The sequence below is a fragment of the Indicator indicator genome, chromosome 11 (assembly GCF_027791375.1).
Source record: "Indicator indicator isolate 239-I01 chromosome 11, UM_Iind_1.1, whole genome shotgun sequence".
NCBI lineage: Eukaryota > Metazoa > Chordata > Aves > Piciformes > Indicatoridae > Indicator > Indicator indicator.
In genome coordinates this window covers 24262225-24277988 of record NC_072020.1, presented here as the reverse complement: position 1 = coordinate 24277988, position 15764 = coordinate 24262225, and the positions used below count along the sequence as shown (strand labels likewise).

The window sequence follows — 15764 nt, the reverse complement described above, 5'->3', positions numbered from 1 at the left end:
GGTACACTTTACTGTTATCGCTATTCCAACTAAAGGAGTCACTAAAAAAATTGGTTTCATGCTAATATAACCTGTATTTTTTTTCCTTTTATTTTCAGGAAATTAAACTGTAAGGGATAGGCATGAGCCAAAGTAAATAGTGGCAGCAGGAGAGGAAGCATTTACAGGCATCAACTTCATTCTCTAACTGCAAAAGTCCAACCAAAAAAAAGACATCAAACACAATGTAACCTGCTTGCTTGTACATAAAAAATGGAAAACTAAGTAGAAATAATCTGGACATTGCAACAGACCACCTTACAGGTCCTTCAGTTGCAGTCTCTGCCTTCGTTTCTCCATTGTAATGATAAGCTCTTGAAAAAAAGCAGTATTTAAAATAAGACAGCTTTACAAAGAGACACAGCATAAAATCCTGCAACAGCCACCCCATACCTTTCTTCCCTCAATTAACTGTTCATTTTAAACAACTGTTTGAAACTTGTTAGTTTCTAAGAACTCATGTATAGACTTATGGAACACACTTTTTTTTCATAGAATCACAGAATGACAGAATGGCTTAGGTTGGAAAGGACCTTAGAGATCATCTACTCCAACCTCCCTTCCATGAGCAGGAACACCTCACAGCTAGACTCAGCTGCTCGAAGCCTCATCCAGCCTGGCCTTGAACACCCCCAGGGACGAGGCATCCACAGTCTCCCTGCGCAACCTGTTCCAGAGTCTCTTTTACTCCTTCCCTCCTATGGCTATCAGATTCCTTTGACCAGTTATGTATGTTGTTAGCTCTACTGCTTCTACACAGCTCCTGCTTACTGTTGTCTCTGGTACTCATGTAGTACAACCTTTCTAAGGGAAGTATTTATCTTTCAAAATCATTCTTCTACTTTGTGATTTAAATATTAGTTCTCAATGAAAGAGAAATGCTTTGGTTACTTTTCAGTTCTAAACACAATCAACTGTTGCTATAGTTTTGTCCAAATAATCCCCTGCTATAAGCAGTATTTGAAAGAAGAAATGTGCTACCTCTCACCTTCAGAAGATGCTAGTCAGATGTGTAAGATGGAAAGCCAAAAACCTCATCTGTAATACGTTTAATGAAACTAGATTAATTTATTCCAGCTGAACCTGACCCAGGCTTCTGTATTTCATTAAATAACATTCAGAGGAGTGAATGATTAATCTGGGGTTCACTGAATCTTTCCAATATTCCCACTGACAACAAACATTCTTTCTATTTTTTTCCATCAATGAGTTGACAGAAGCTTCCATCTAATTTTTCATTTACAGAATTTTCACTTCCTGCATTTTTTATCATGGACTTTTTACCTCACAGTCTTTCCCAGTCACTGGTTCCCTATACAAAGATGCTTTAAACCAATTAACATCCTGGAATGAAAACTGAAATTCAGGTAATCTTTATCTAAGCTTTAACATTATCAATACTGCTCCTGTACTTTGCTGCACACTACCATTTCCCCCATTATTTTAGTCTTTGCTACACCAGTCCAGAAGAGGATTTTACCACTGAAATTAAACTGTCAAAATGCTACAAATACATTACTTTAAGAACACATGTAGGGTTCCAACACTGATCAAAGAAAATTTATATTGGTCCAAGTGAAGACAATGCTAGTTTAGCTTCAGCAGATGCAGGTCTTTACTCATCATAAGTAACAAAAACTAACCTTTAAAGACAGGGCTTTGTTCACTTATTCTTCACATTATGATTTCTGAGATCTTCTTGAACACAGGCTGCTGCTAGGGGCTTTGTACTTACATTACTTATATCAAAATCATTCTTTTCTTCCCTGCATGTGGCAGGGTCAAAGCTTCTAGGTACAAAGACACACAAATAACATCAAGATTTTTAGGTTTTCACTGTGGTTATGGTCTTTTGGTACCCAATTGCAATAATTTTAAATGGGGGTTCAGACTTTGGACTCCCTTTATTAAGCAGAATGAAGATCTGCAATGGTGATCAAAGGGCCTTATGAGGAAATAAGCTGTCATTTGGACAGAAGTATATTAAAGCTGACAACGGCAAAGCCAATCTTCTCTAAGACAAGCAGAGTTCAGGTTACTTCACATTTGTTATTATTTTTTTCCCCAGAAAACTGGGAGAAGGGTTTCTACCTACTCTTGGATGGGATGTCAACATTTGCAGAATGTTTTCAGAAGGTCAGCATACTAGATCCCACAGGTATAAATGTCAGACTTCAGTGGAGACGTATACCATTTCCCACATCAAAAGCCTGGCATCTGACAGCTGACCAGAAATAATCCATAGGGGATCTTCTCTTTGTTATTAAGGACAGAGGCACACCTCTTGGCAATGATTTGTTTCTTTTTAGAATGGAAATGATCCAGGGGAATTCTTTACCTCTGACCTACGTTAGATTTTGCTTGTTATCACCCTCACAGGAGCACTGGTTTGCTGCTCAAGCATATTCTTTTCTCAAAGAAAAGAAATGGCTTTTTAATATAAGATAAATACAAGATCAATGGGGTAGGGAGAAACTTGGTTGCTTCCTCTTTTTGTTGCTGCAGCAAGATCCACGTCTATGTCTGCCAAAACCAGTTGTCAGGGAGTGCTGACACATGCCATGCTAGATCAGTTCAGGGCAAAACATTCAAATACTGGGTTCACTTGAAATATATTAAAGCATTCAGTGGTTGAAGTCCTAAACAGAAGGAATAAAAGGAAAGAGAAATTGAGATATAAAGAAGATAGTAACTTTTTCTAAGCTCTTGATCAACTGATATTTCATAGTCTTGTCAGCTTAAAATGGTTCTGGTCTTTCTCCCTAAAACTTTTAAGAGAATGAGTATTTATTATGAAAAAAAAACACAAAAACAAAACAAAACATCTCTACATCTTCCATGACTAAAGAGGAGGGAGTTATACCTCTGTGCAGATTTCATTATACAGCCAATGAAGAGAAGAGAAAGGGACAGAACAGTGAAAAATAACAAGTGTGTATGTTTATTTGATAAATGCCCAAATTGCCTTAAGAAATGAGAAGATACTGGGTTGCTTTGCTACATGGTCTAGAACATCTGCTGCTTTAAGGTCCAAATAACTCTGCCTTGCAGAGTTTAATTTTGATCGTAATGCTATACAAATTACAGAATGAGCAAATAACTTCAACTGCAAACACTGGCAAGTTTTAAGTTTGAACAAAATATTTTCCACTATGACAGCAGAGTCCAAAAACCTTATGTAGGCACAAGTGTTAATTCCGAACCTTTAAGTTAAAGGGTTAAAGAATATAGTTTAAACATGAGTAGTTAAAAGCCACTCAGTGATTTGATCTTTTCTTGCTCTCTTGTCTGTAAGCTACCCTTAAATTCCAGATTATGAGAATCAGGTTTTCAGTATGAAAGCAAGCTCCCTGGGTTTCTGTATACTTGTAGAATACAGACAAATGATTAAAGCACTGTCATTTTTCAGTACTATTCACCAGAATGGTTATTCTGAGAATGGTGCTGTAGAAAAACCTAGATGCTACAAACTGTGAAGTCTGATAAACCACCCACATCCTCAGATAAAACCCACTGCTTCTGTGGCTGCAGCATGATCCTATTCCTCCTTAGGTGTTTGCTGCTTTGAGGAGTTACTCTGCCCCTGATGAAGTGCAGCTGCTCTGGGAATAGGGCAAAAGCTGAGATGCTATTGGGAAGGAAATTGGCTATGGAGGTTCAAAGCAGAGAAAGGCCCTAGCATAAAGCTAAATTTCTCCTATCTGCATATGTATGCATATAGCCTATACTGTCAAGAATGAAAGCTAAGTTCTCCAGGTTTGTTTATCTCTTTATCACTAATAACCATTAAAGAATGAAAGTATTTCAAGTATGAGAGGACTTCCTTATCCCACCTGGATATTGTGATGTGCAATGCATTCCTAGTTCTACGTGACTAGGAATGCACTGCAAGTTTAATTTTCACATTCAGGACAAATGCACCTATATGCCACAGCACACAGCCCCAGATGCTATGGTAGAATTTATGTCAATAGGTATATGATCTCACAAAAATATGTCAGAGGGGTTCTTTATGTTGTAGGGAATGCACGAACTGATCAGTATACAGTGGATACCTGCAAACAGCACAAAGACTCAGTACTTTGCCAGTAAAAAAATCTTTTTTCTTCAGACAATTGAGGGCAGGTGAAATATTTTCAAAACCTGAGGCTACAAGATATACATATGCCATCTTGATTAAACATATGGAATGCATACTCAAAGAAAAGCCAACTGGAGTCCTAGTTGAGTAATCAAAACAGCCAAGCTGAGAGGGGTTAACATGCAAGGATCAGCACTGAACTTTGAAGTTTTCTGGTCTTCATTCTTAGTAATTAAGACAAGATTTAATAACCAAACCACTGTACAAACTGTGTACTTAAAGTCCAGGTTTGTTTCTAATTTTGTTGGGAATTCTCAGTAGATTCCATAGAATCAGTACCCCCTGGGAAGTTCACCCAGTAAGGTGGCTTAATTTTTTTTTTTTTTTCATTTTTCTTGGGTCTAACAGCAGTATGTCCACTTTTCACCTTTTTCTCTTTGCCATTGCCCCACATACAGATATCAGGTAATCCTCAAACAAAAGAAGACAACTAGAGATGCATGATTAAGATCTTTGAATTACTAGGAAAGTTCCAGCAAACAGCTTTTGGAAAACTATGTAGTAAGTGCAGAAAAACCTTCTCCAGATAACAGCATTTAATTATTTGCATATCTTTCATTTTAGAGCAGGGAATGGCATCACATTTGTTGTAGAAGCATTAGCTCCTGCTAAGTCTATTAAATTCTTCTACTCCCTATTTATTAAGGGATGGTTCCTTTTCTTTGCCCTCCCTTATAATAAGGTGCTGCTCTGCCAGAAAAGAGATGCACTATTCAGCTCTGTATCTGATGGCACATTCTTCTTTTCCTCCTTTCATGGTAACTTTATATTGCCATATAGATAACAAGCTTTCATGTTATTAACTGACTTAAAAAGTCACAGGATCACAGGATGTTAGAGGTTGGAAGAGACCTCCAGAGATCATCAGTTCCAATCCCCAAATAATTTTAATAAAAGCCAGTTTAAAACATTTCCACATTATTATTAAGTTTTTCAGACAAAAAAAGATACAAATTTAATCAGCTGATTAAGTTCAAATGGGTTATATATTTACTAACACTAGTCCACAATGAAAAAGCTTACAATACAATTCAAAGGCAGCTAAATGGAACAATTGCTGAAGCTCAAAAGTGCACATTTAAAAGTTGAATAGAAATCTAGTAATCTTTAAGGAACCATTAACCATTCAACAGGAAACCACCTGTAACTTAAACCTCTAAGATGCTTTGAACCCTATGTTATTACTTCTTGGCATCCTACTGATGCCAAGAACAACAATTCCTCTTTGTAGTGTATTTCAGAAGCTGAAAATGAAGAGCTGTACAAATGTATGCACCAACTATGCATAAAAAAGATACTCATGCAAGAGCCTGTCTATTGTCCATATGGCCATGTGCCACCAATACCTAAACTTCCTTCTGTTTTCAACCTTTATGTTTATTGGAAATTCTTTACTTTGGGAACTCACCTTATTCATGTGGATCTGCTGCTGGTACTGTTTCTGTTTCTCAAGAAATTGTTGATGTTGCTGCTGGATGACCAGCTGGGCTAAAGTACTCTGAGGAAGAGGAGCTGATTGTGTTCGATTCAGTGGCCTGTGACGAGGCACTTTGTGGGCAGCTCTTATGCCAGGTGAGACTCTCTCCTTTGCTGCTAAAGGAGACTGTGGATGAAGAGGAACCGCTCCTGCAAAACAGGGACATATCACTCCCACGTGAGGGAAACAAACTAATAGCTCTAATAGGAGATAAAGCTTTCAGAGAGAAGAGGGTGTATATTGCAGAACTCTGCATCAGCACTGATGCAGCGGGACGTGTACCACGTGCCTCGCCGCGCTGGGAACGTCAGCAGCTGCAAAAGAATGTGATGAAGTAATCATTTTCTCCTTTCTGTAACCACTGAGTTCTTTCACTCTAACAGACTGGAGCAGAGTCACTGCTCACTCTGACAGAATCTCCCCCCTTCCACTATTCCCAACAGTTAGGATGTACAGTATCTGTGTTGCCACACTTAGTTTAACACAAATACAAAGGTCATTAAAAACATCTTCTACTATTATTGTGTTGAAGCCTTGATCATTACCAGTCACAAGAAGTTTCTGCTGTCTCATTTGTTCTTTCAGTAACAGATGTTGCAAGAGAGCTTGGTGGCTGCTGTTTGGCTTTCCCTCCAAAGCAACATGAGGATGAGTTGAGGATGGAGGAATGTTCCCTCCATACTGTCCAGCCAAGGCCACTCCTTGTCTGAGTGACTGGGTGTCCCCCTTCTGCTTTTCTTTGAATGATGATGAAGCCTGTCAAAGAACAATGACACTGGTAACTGCTTTTCATTTGTATCTCCTCTTGGTTAGATGGTCTTATGTAATACTTTATGAATACATATAGAAGAAAAGGTTAACATCCCTATTTTACACCTTGTGGATAAAAAGAAAGAACATGCCAGTTAAATGTGAGAGACTGAGTAATGAAAACATTTGAAATATATCAGTAATAAATGCCAAAGCATAAGGAACTACTAGTTAGAACATTATTAGTGAAGAGACATCCTTAAAATTTCTAAAGACCTTTCCACAGCCTCCTGCATAGGAAAAGAGGGGATCAGAAGAAAGTTTCCATTGCTTTTTGGAGCAGGCAAGGCTTAGTTTTTCACATAACCTTCCATCAGACAGCAAGCCAATCAGTAAACCAAAATAATTACCTGTAACAGTGGGAAGCTATTACTTTTCCTGGAGCACTCCCTGACTCCCTGAAGGACAGCACAAATATAAGTTTTACCCTTTGCAAAATGAATTTGTCTAGTTAAACTCATCTACAGGATCATCAAGAGCTGTTATATGTGTGTGGCATTTTAAAGTGCCCTTATAAATTGCACAGTTAATTATTTAAAGCTTTTGTAAGTTCATTCACTGCAATGTATTTTATATTTCTTTGTTCTTTGTCTAGCTTGAAAAAAAAAGTTCTTAAAAGAGCAGTCAGAGTAACAATTTTTACAGCAGGAATAATAATGTAACAGAAACAACCATGCTGAGGCTTGTTGATAACCACTCAGGGTATGTCATGGTAAAAAAGTGTCTCTGATAACCAAAATTCCTTAAGTTCTAATGAGGCAAACCAAGGTTTTCATCAATATTTTTTTGGGTGTATGCTCACTTCACACTTTGCTCTCACCCTTCCCTGCAATACCAAAAGAAATTTTACATTCAATTTGCAACTGCTTATTCTGGTAACAGAAATAAACATTACTTGCATAAATCTACTCCTTTGTTTTTTTCTAATGCCAAAAGTAATATTTGGTGCTAGCTGGCCACATCAAAAGCTCATAGGATTTGAGTGAGAAAATTAAACATATTTTCATTTCCATTTTAATGCTATAAATTTACTTTGAAGTTAGTTACATTTTTTTTGAAGTAGCTAAGGATTTTTTTGATGATATCACCTGGAAAAGTAAACATTATTTTTCATGATCACTGCAGAGGGGTTGGACAAGATGACTTTTGAGGTTTCCTTCTAACCCAATGCAATTTGTGAGTTCAATTTTTTCTGTCCCTTAAAAACAATAACTTGCTTATAAATATCTCATGAAAGGCTTCCAGAGAACTGATGTAAAGCTTACACAATTTTCTACATCTGATATTAAAATGCTGAATTGCAGCCATGTATTTTTGGTAAGAACAGTAAATGTACTGAAAAAGCCATAAAATAACATGATTTTTAACTTCAAACTACACTTAGCACTGGAATTAAGTAGCACATACTACAAACCATAGCTGATTGTATAGATTTAGTTATTTATTTATTTATTCTACACTACGGAAAGTTTTATTCACACTCCTAGTATTTTTACCAAGTTACCAACTCATTCTAAGGAATTTACATTGTTAAAATTTCCACATAATTTACACTCAGTTGTATAACACTACCATATGACTTATATCACTATTTTTACTTTTTTTGCTGGAAAATGAGAAAAGTTAATATTTGACCAATGGCTAAATTTTCAGACATTTTACTGAACCTCAGATTTCACCTCTAGATTATTGTACCTTGCTCTCTACCTAAAGATCCTTATCTACCAGCAAGGGTTTCCATGCATACCATGTCTGTGCTTTTGAACATTTCACACATTAATTTAAAAATTAGCTCTAAATCAAGGTGATTGCTGCAGACTTAACAGAGGACATACGAATATTACTTGGCATTCAAATATTAAGCTGTTCACATATCACCCCTCAAATAACAAACCTAACTGCAGGAATAGAAAGTATCTAGTGAGACTTCCCCTACTGTGCTCCAGCCCAGTTTATATTGCTACTGGAATTTCTCACAAAGTTACAGGTGCTCCACTTTACTAGGCAGGGGTGATCATACAATTCTAGCTTTTATACTAAGTGATCTCCACATATACTTCTCACCATGTGTGAAATCTGTTATCTGACCTGCAGACACAAACGCAATGCATGTGCCCCATACTTAGGTAAGATCCACACTGGCACTTGTTGATTTGAGATTAACAATGATTACTGCTTTCAAGATGTGCCCTTCAATCATAATGATCAGATGTTTCCCAATGCAGAGAATGTGCAGTTTCCTACTCTGAACTGCTTGCATTCCAAAATGCTAAGAAAAGGAAAACAGTCAGAAAGTAGGTTTTCTAGAAGTAAAAGTAGACAGGAAGGCTTGAAACTGGTCACTTACACTGATTGGAGGTTGCACTGCTGGAAGTCCCAAAGTAATGTTGGGCAGAGAAGGGGATGTGTACAGACTCAGCAAGTTCACTGATTCATCCTGTATCAAAAGGCGTTGCTGGGAAACCAGATGCTGGAGTAAAGAGGAGAAAAAAACAGAAGTATAATTTCTAAGCTTTATATCCTGGCTACTTTGTTGCCCTGGTCTATCTGCCTGTCATTTATCTTCATTGTCCTAGTCTATTGAAAGGCAGTTTTGTATCATGCATTGGTTGGCATCCCAGTAGGGTACCAGATAAGGTACTGACCCTGTGAAAAAGGTCCTCATACTGCTTTTCAGAAGAAAAAAGCTGATACGTGCCTGGGATTATTTCTTGATTAGTAAACCAAATGTTCATGCAAACCCGAAATCCCAAGGATTCCTAGACTGTCTCATCAGATTAACATCAGTTCTTCTCATCAGCTGAAGTTTCACTGCTAGAAACTCAGTGGCAATTTAGCCCATGAATTAAGGAGTGTATCCAGCCAAACCCAAGGTGTCACAAAAGTGGACATATTAGATCTTCACTTTAAGATGGCTCTTGTTGTAAGGTATGAAAAGTGGTTTCTACCTAGACCATGTATTTTCCTACCCAGATGGTGATACGGAGATGTTTCAGGGACATTATTTACTGCCAATGAGATGGGAACTTTTGGTAGAAAGTGAGGCAGATTGCCACGTCTGCCATTTAAACAAATGTACTGCCTCTCTCTCTCTCTACATGCATACACACAAACACAGCATCCTATCATTCCCTGATGGTGGGATACCCTGCACAGCCATCCTAATTCCCTTCAAGTTAAAATCTTAAACACTTCTTTGGAAGCCTTGTGATAATAATTTTCAAGGACATGGAATTGTTGATATATTTTTAATTACTGTCAAGTAAAACCAGACGTTCTACAAAGATCACCCTCTGTCTTTTCATTCTAGATTCATTGGGAAGAAACATAAAAAGTTACATTACCACAACAGGAATCTTTTTGAAGCCTCTGCCTTTCTGCTTTAACAGTCATGTTTTTCAACATGTGGTCTAGTATAGTTGCTTGAATTACATTTTCTGTTTAACTCTTGCTTCCCTCCCAGAACTTTAACACAATAAGAGCTACAAAGGTCTTATTAGACTTAGGAACTCTGGCATGATATGGTCCCCAAGGGAACAACATCCTTGAAAAAGAATACCCTGTGTAACAGTATGACACAGTGACTGCTTTCTTCCCAAACAAAAAGCATATGGGACTCCAATAATAGACCACCTCCAAGAGGGATACTGCACACTTGGGCTTTGACTAAAGTAAATATAATAACTTGTCAAGCATGTTGTGGGGAGCTGTAGATTTTCCCCTGGACAAACCTGGAATATCAATTAACTCTGTAAAATACTTTGTGCTAATACAATGCAACTTCAGACCATCAATGAAAAGTGGTTAGGCACAAAAACACAGGATGTTATTCCAAAACATAACCTTCCTCATACAGTTTGTTTGGAGATACGACCTATCACTGAGACAATAACAGCAGAAGTCTATCTCTGTAATTTTCTTTGGGTACCTGGGGAATGTCAACAGATAGCATACAAAACAAAGAAGCTTCACTTGTGTATTGCATTAATTCCTGGGTAGCAGTATCTGGCCTTGATAACACCACCTCTGACCATCAAGACTATGGAGATATTACTAAGGGAGGCTATAAAGATTTAACTGAAAAAGGATGCTGCAGCAGTTCTAATGTGCAGCAACCGTAGCATCTATTCTAAGCCACACAAAAATCTTTTCTTTTTCAGTTTTCAGTATGCTTCTAATACCTTCTAACAAACAGAACAGTGACAGGGTGTATACCAGTAGAACACAGTCCCACATTAAGGTCAGGCATGATTATTTCATGAAGAAAAATTAATCACATTATGTACCGCGGGAGTTTAATGCTGGAAACAGGAGTTTATTACTAAGAGCACTCCCATCCAATTTCAAATACCACAACAAATCACTCGTTTCCACTTTGTTAAGTAACTAGTTTCAAAAAATATATTCAGGTAATATTACCCTAAGTGTCTGTTAAACATCATCTCCCAACATAAGTTTAGTAGCCCACCTTCATAGATTAAGGTCCTGAGTATGCTGAGGCAGAATTGCATGAGCCCAGCTGCAGCAGAGTTGATAATACCTTGAAATGATGGCACAAGCTGGAATTGCCAGCAGTGTCATTTGGCAGCACAACAGCTAAGTCACAGCCCTTATCCTGCATGCAGACCTGATAGTTTGGATTGGCACCTAAATTACCCCAAGGAGCAACTTGCCCTCCTTGCTCCTCTATGTACTCACTCACTGGGTTCATGGATCCTGCTTCCTGATGCTTAAAATAGCTTGTGAACAGTTACCCTCTTTCTTAAAGCAGAGTACAACAAGGAAATGGAAGAGTAACTGATGATCAGCAAGTAACCATGATTAGTTATGGCACTTCTGTTGTGCTGCAGAGACCTGCTCAGAAGCAGGAACACCTGTTTCAGGTGTGCATGCTTTTACACACATTTACACATTAGGAAGGGAAGAGGAAATGCTTTGGCTTTACGACTTCTCAACTCTGAAGCTATGGTAAGGTCGTCATAGCTTTGAATATTCCCTATTACTTACACTCTTTCTTCTTAAGGCTTTTTTTTTTTTTTTTTTTTGTAATTAATTAGACTCTTTTCACATACATGTGGAGCAAATCTCACTGGCTGGTCACAATCTGGGCTGCATCAAAATAAGGGAGGTGATTCTCCCCCTCTACTCTGCTCTGGTGAGACCCCACCTGGAGTACTGCATCCAGTTCTGGAGCCCCTATTACAGGAAGGATCTGGGCGTGCTGGAGCGTGTCCAGAGAAGGGCCACCAGGATGATCAGTGGGCTGGAGCACCTCTCCTGTGAGGACAGACTCAGAGAGTTGGGGCTATTCAGCCTGGAGAAGAGAAGGCTCCAAGGAAACCTTATTGTGCCCTTCCAGTATCTGAAGGGTACAAGAAAGCTGGTGAGGGACTTTTTAGGGTGTCAGGTAGTGATAGGACTAGGGGGAATGGAATAAAAATAGAAATGGGTAGATTTAGATTGGTTGTTAGGAAGAAATTCTTCCCCATGAGGGTGGCGAGACACTGGAACAGGTTGCCCAGGGAAGTGGTAGAATTCCTGGAGGTTTTTAAGGCCAGGCTGGATGTGGCTCTGAGCAACCTGATCTAGTATGAGGTGTCCAGGCCCATAGCAGGGGGGTTGGATCTAGATGATCCTTGAGGTCCGTTCCAACCATGACAATTCTATGATTCTGTGATTCTAAATCTACACATTCTTCCATTAGCCTCTTGTAAAGAGCACCTCAGGTAGCTGAGTATTAGAAATATAATACTGTGGGGTTGCACAAACCAAGTATGTGTTTATCTGTCATACAAATGCTCATATCTCCTGTCTGATTAGCTGATATTCTAGGAAATGCTGCTATCCAAAGCACAATGAAAGAAAGAAAATGCTCCAAAGCCTGCTTATGCCAATTGGAAACTTTCCATTGCCTTCAATGGCTTTTGACCAGGCTGTGAATGCCTAAAATCAATCATTTTGCATGACTAAGGCAGGTTGTCCCTCTGAACTCAAGGGACATGCCAAGCAGGGGCTCTGTCCTGCTTGCATTTCTCATGCAAGTAAGATTTAGCCCCAGCACAGCAGGTGACCTGAAAGGGTACAGCACACTATGAGAGACAAATAGCTACTGCAGTGAACCTTGATGATACTGGAGACAACTGGGCCTAATAAAAACAGCATTTTATTTATACGGTGCAATTAAAATCTTGAGTTTAACTTTCAAGTTTCATATAATGAGACCAGTGTTTTAACAAATGGTACTGAGAGTGCCATTAAGGGAACTGTGATGGTAAAAGATTATCTGCAAAAATGTAGCATTTGCAGCACACTTCTGTTAATCAGAAAAATGTAAATGTCTACCCACCAGACGGTCTGCTCCAGAGGGTAAACCACTTAAAATCTCTCTGCTCAAATAGATATGTCAAAAGTACTTTAAAAATCTGTTTCATTACTGATAATGCTCTAATTCTGTCTATGCACCAGAGTGTAATCGTTTACAGTACTGACTCATGTTTTACTGGTAAGTGGCTCTCCATCATAGCAACCTGTGTTCCCCCAGTGAAATGTGTTTTATTTGCTGCCATGAAAGCTGCAGCTCTCCACCCACTCCGATCTGAGCACAACGCTTTCTGCAAATGTCACAACAGCGATTATGAAACAACAGCAACGACGTGAGTCATGCGGGATTACAGCAAACAAGTGATCTTCTGGGTGATTTTGGAACACTTATCCTATTATTAGAAACTCCTGCACTTTGTGCATCTGATGAAAAATTGATTAGAGACATTGCCTTTGAGAGCTGGCAGCTAATGCTAAACTAGAAAAGAGAGACGTAGGAGTCTGGCTGCTGTTAAACTACCAAAGAAAATCCCACTGAAATCAAAGTGCGCTGAAGCTGAGATTGACGGAAAAACGCTTGAGCCCACAGGACCACAGTATTAAGAGTCAAGTAATCAGAGAGGTAAAGAAATCCCCAACTGGATCCAGAAATGGAAGTCCATAATTTCAGCTTCTTAACACACTTCCAGTCAGCTGAGTGACCCAACTCCAGCACACAAAGCTCAACTTCTAAAAGAATCTTTTAGGCTTATTTGAGCATCTGTGGTTGTATGATGGGGCTGTAATTTCTGATGTCTGGCACAGCAAAGGCAAATGATATGAAGTGTGGTGTTCTACTGATAAAGAGAATGTAACTCTGCTGGTTGTTGCCACAACCCTTCCAAATCTCCCCAAAACAGAGATTACCAGCCTGACCAGATTGTATGTCTGTGGGAGAAGAGTCAGAAATAAGTAAGATGCAAAGTAACAAGCACCGTGCACCAGTTTGAGACATCGTTCCCCTTGTGTTTTATAGTATCCTCAAGTCAATAAAAGATGCAACTGATTTCATGTTTAATACAGCACTAATACCCACATATGGCAAGCTTCTATCTAAAACATTCCCAGTATTAAAATATACCATTTAATTCCACTAAACTAGGATCTGATCTAATCCAAATGATGGATCTTACTCTGCATCATTTGAATTTCTTTGCAATCACATACAGGGGGCCTATGAGGCAAGACCACATGTTAGCCATCAATGCAATTTTTTTTTTCTTTTTGGTTACGGGCCAGAGAGAGGCTACTAATCAGTGTGCAGAGGTCACCCACCTGCCCCCTGGATCATAGTTCACACACACAATTAATTCATTATGGGGAAAAGTCACTGCTGGAGGTTGAACTGCCCATTCCTGGTTATTTTGAGGTGAATGTCCTGCCACTGACCTGGAGAAATAGCTCCATTAGTTAAAACTCTGTTAAATCACATTTTCTTGTCCAATTTTTCTAACATAAGCAGTATAAAGGAACAATTAATAGAAAACTTTGCCACCAGAACAGGAATTGCTGTTAGTATGGGCACTGGATACAGAATATTGCAGAATTTGATTCTCTCTTACTTCCCTTTATGGTATTGCCACAGGAAGCATGACTTAAGACATGTCACCTATGCTAAATGAGGTTCATCACAACTCATTTACCATCTGCATTCCTGTCTTTACAGGCACGTATGTATGAAACAGAATAAGGAGAAGCTAAGATTCCTTCTGTGTACAATCTTGCTTTATAAAACAGGTATTTGAGCCCCCTGGCATGTCGGTGATCCTGGCAAGCACTGCCCTGATAACGAAACTCAGGTACAAGAAAATAAAAGGCAGATGTAAAAAAAGCATTTATTCACCTAGTTCAAATACTGTAATTAAACAAATCTACTTCAGCAGCCATCTGGGGCCACCCTAATGAATATGTGTTAGGGTCAGCAATGACTAAATCACTCTTACACGAAAGATTGGTGTTCAGCACTGTGCAGTTCTTCAGGTCACCTCAGAAGGTAATGTTCTGCACCACAGATGCTTCCAAGTTCCTTCCATAGCTCCCTTCCACTCTTCCAGTAGCATTACTGCTGTTTTTGTTTGGACTGGTACAAGCAAAAACTCTCCTAAAAATATGTCTCACATATGACAGCCTCCTGAACACGCAACTCGTATGTAACATACTCTGATGTCAGCTTGCAGTGTCCTGGTACCCCTGATAATCCTCTGCAATTACTCTGCTTGTGAGTATGATCAAGGTGAAGTTTCAAATGTCTCCAGTCTAGAAACCTGAACAATTATCTACCCAATAAATAAGTCTTACCTCAGCTTGAATGTTAGATGGCAAAACTGAGGTTTCATTTTCTGTCATACCACTGTTTGGGCCATTGCTTGGAGAACTGGGACCTGATCCAGGGGAGCTGCTACTGACTGAGGATTCTGAAAGACAGATTAAGCACACATAAATTTCACACTGGAAAGAAATATGATCTTGATTAGTTGTATATTCTTTATGGCACGTGGAAGTTTTGCTGTTGCAAATTACCTATTGGTTATGCTATTTACTTGTGTTAAATTTTTTTAATTCATCCTCCATTTCTGTTTGGTTTCATTTTACAGTGATGATAAGGTCTTAGTTATTTCCCCTTCTGATCAGTCTGCTTCACAAAGGAAGAATTTACTCCTTATTTTTCCCATAAAGAAGGTATGATACTCAGTATCAGGCAAAGATACAGACACAGAACTTGTAATGTGCAAAGGGAAAAGTCTTTTCTTTTTTAGTTGTAAAGAATCTTGCCTCTGTCAGAGATCAAAATGACAGAGATAGCAGGCTTGCAAAGGTCATGATAACGAGTCATCAATTCATGAGGCCTTTCTGTTTAGAAAGGAGATGAGCCCACTGTGGACTAATCATTACATCCACAAGTAGTAATGGCAAAACAGACACCACTTGCACTGAATC

General features: G+C 38.8%; 1 protein-coding gene across 11 annotated transcripts in view; it reads right to left on the bottom strand.

Annotated features, from left to right (window-relative positions):
* HDAC9 (histone deacetylase 9) overlaps window positions 1-15764 on the bottom strand; it is a 213972-nt gene that overhangs the window by 177988 nt on the left and 20220 nt on the right. For all 11 annotated transcript variants that reach the window (XM_054385010.1, XM_054385012.1, XM_054385011.1 and 8 more), the window contains 4 exons: window positions 15126-15241; window positions 8815-8937; window positions 6203-6413; window positions 5589-5806 (listed from right to left, as the gene is read on the bottom strand). In XM_054385010.1, the coding sequence (XP_054240985.1) occupies window positions 5589-5806; window positions 6203-6413; window positions 8815-8937; window positions 15126-15241 (668 nt within the window). The remainder of the gene's footprint in view (window positions 1-5588; window positions 5807-6202; window positions 6414-8814; window positions 8938-15125; window positions 15242-15764) is intronic.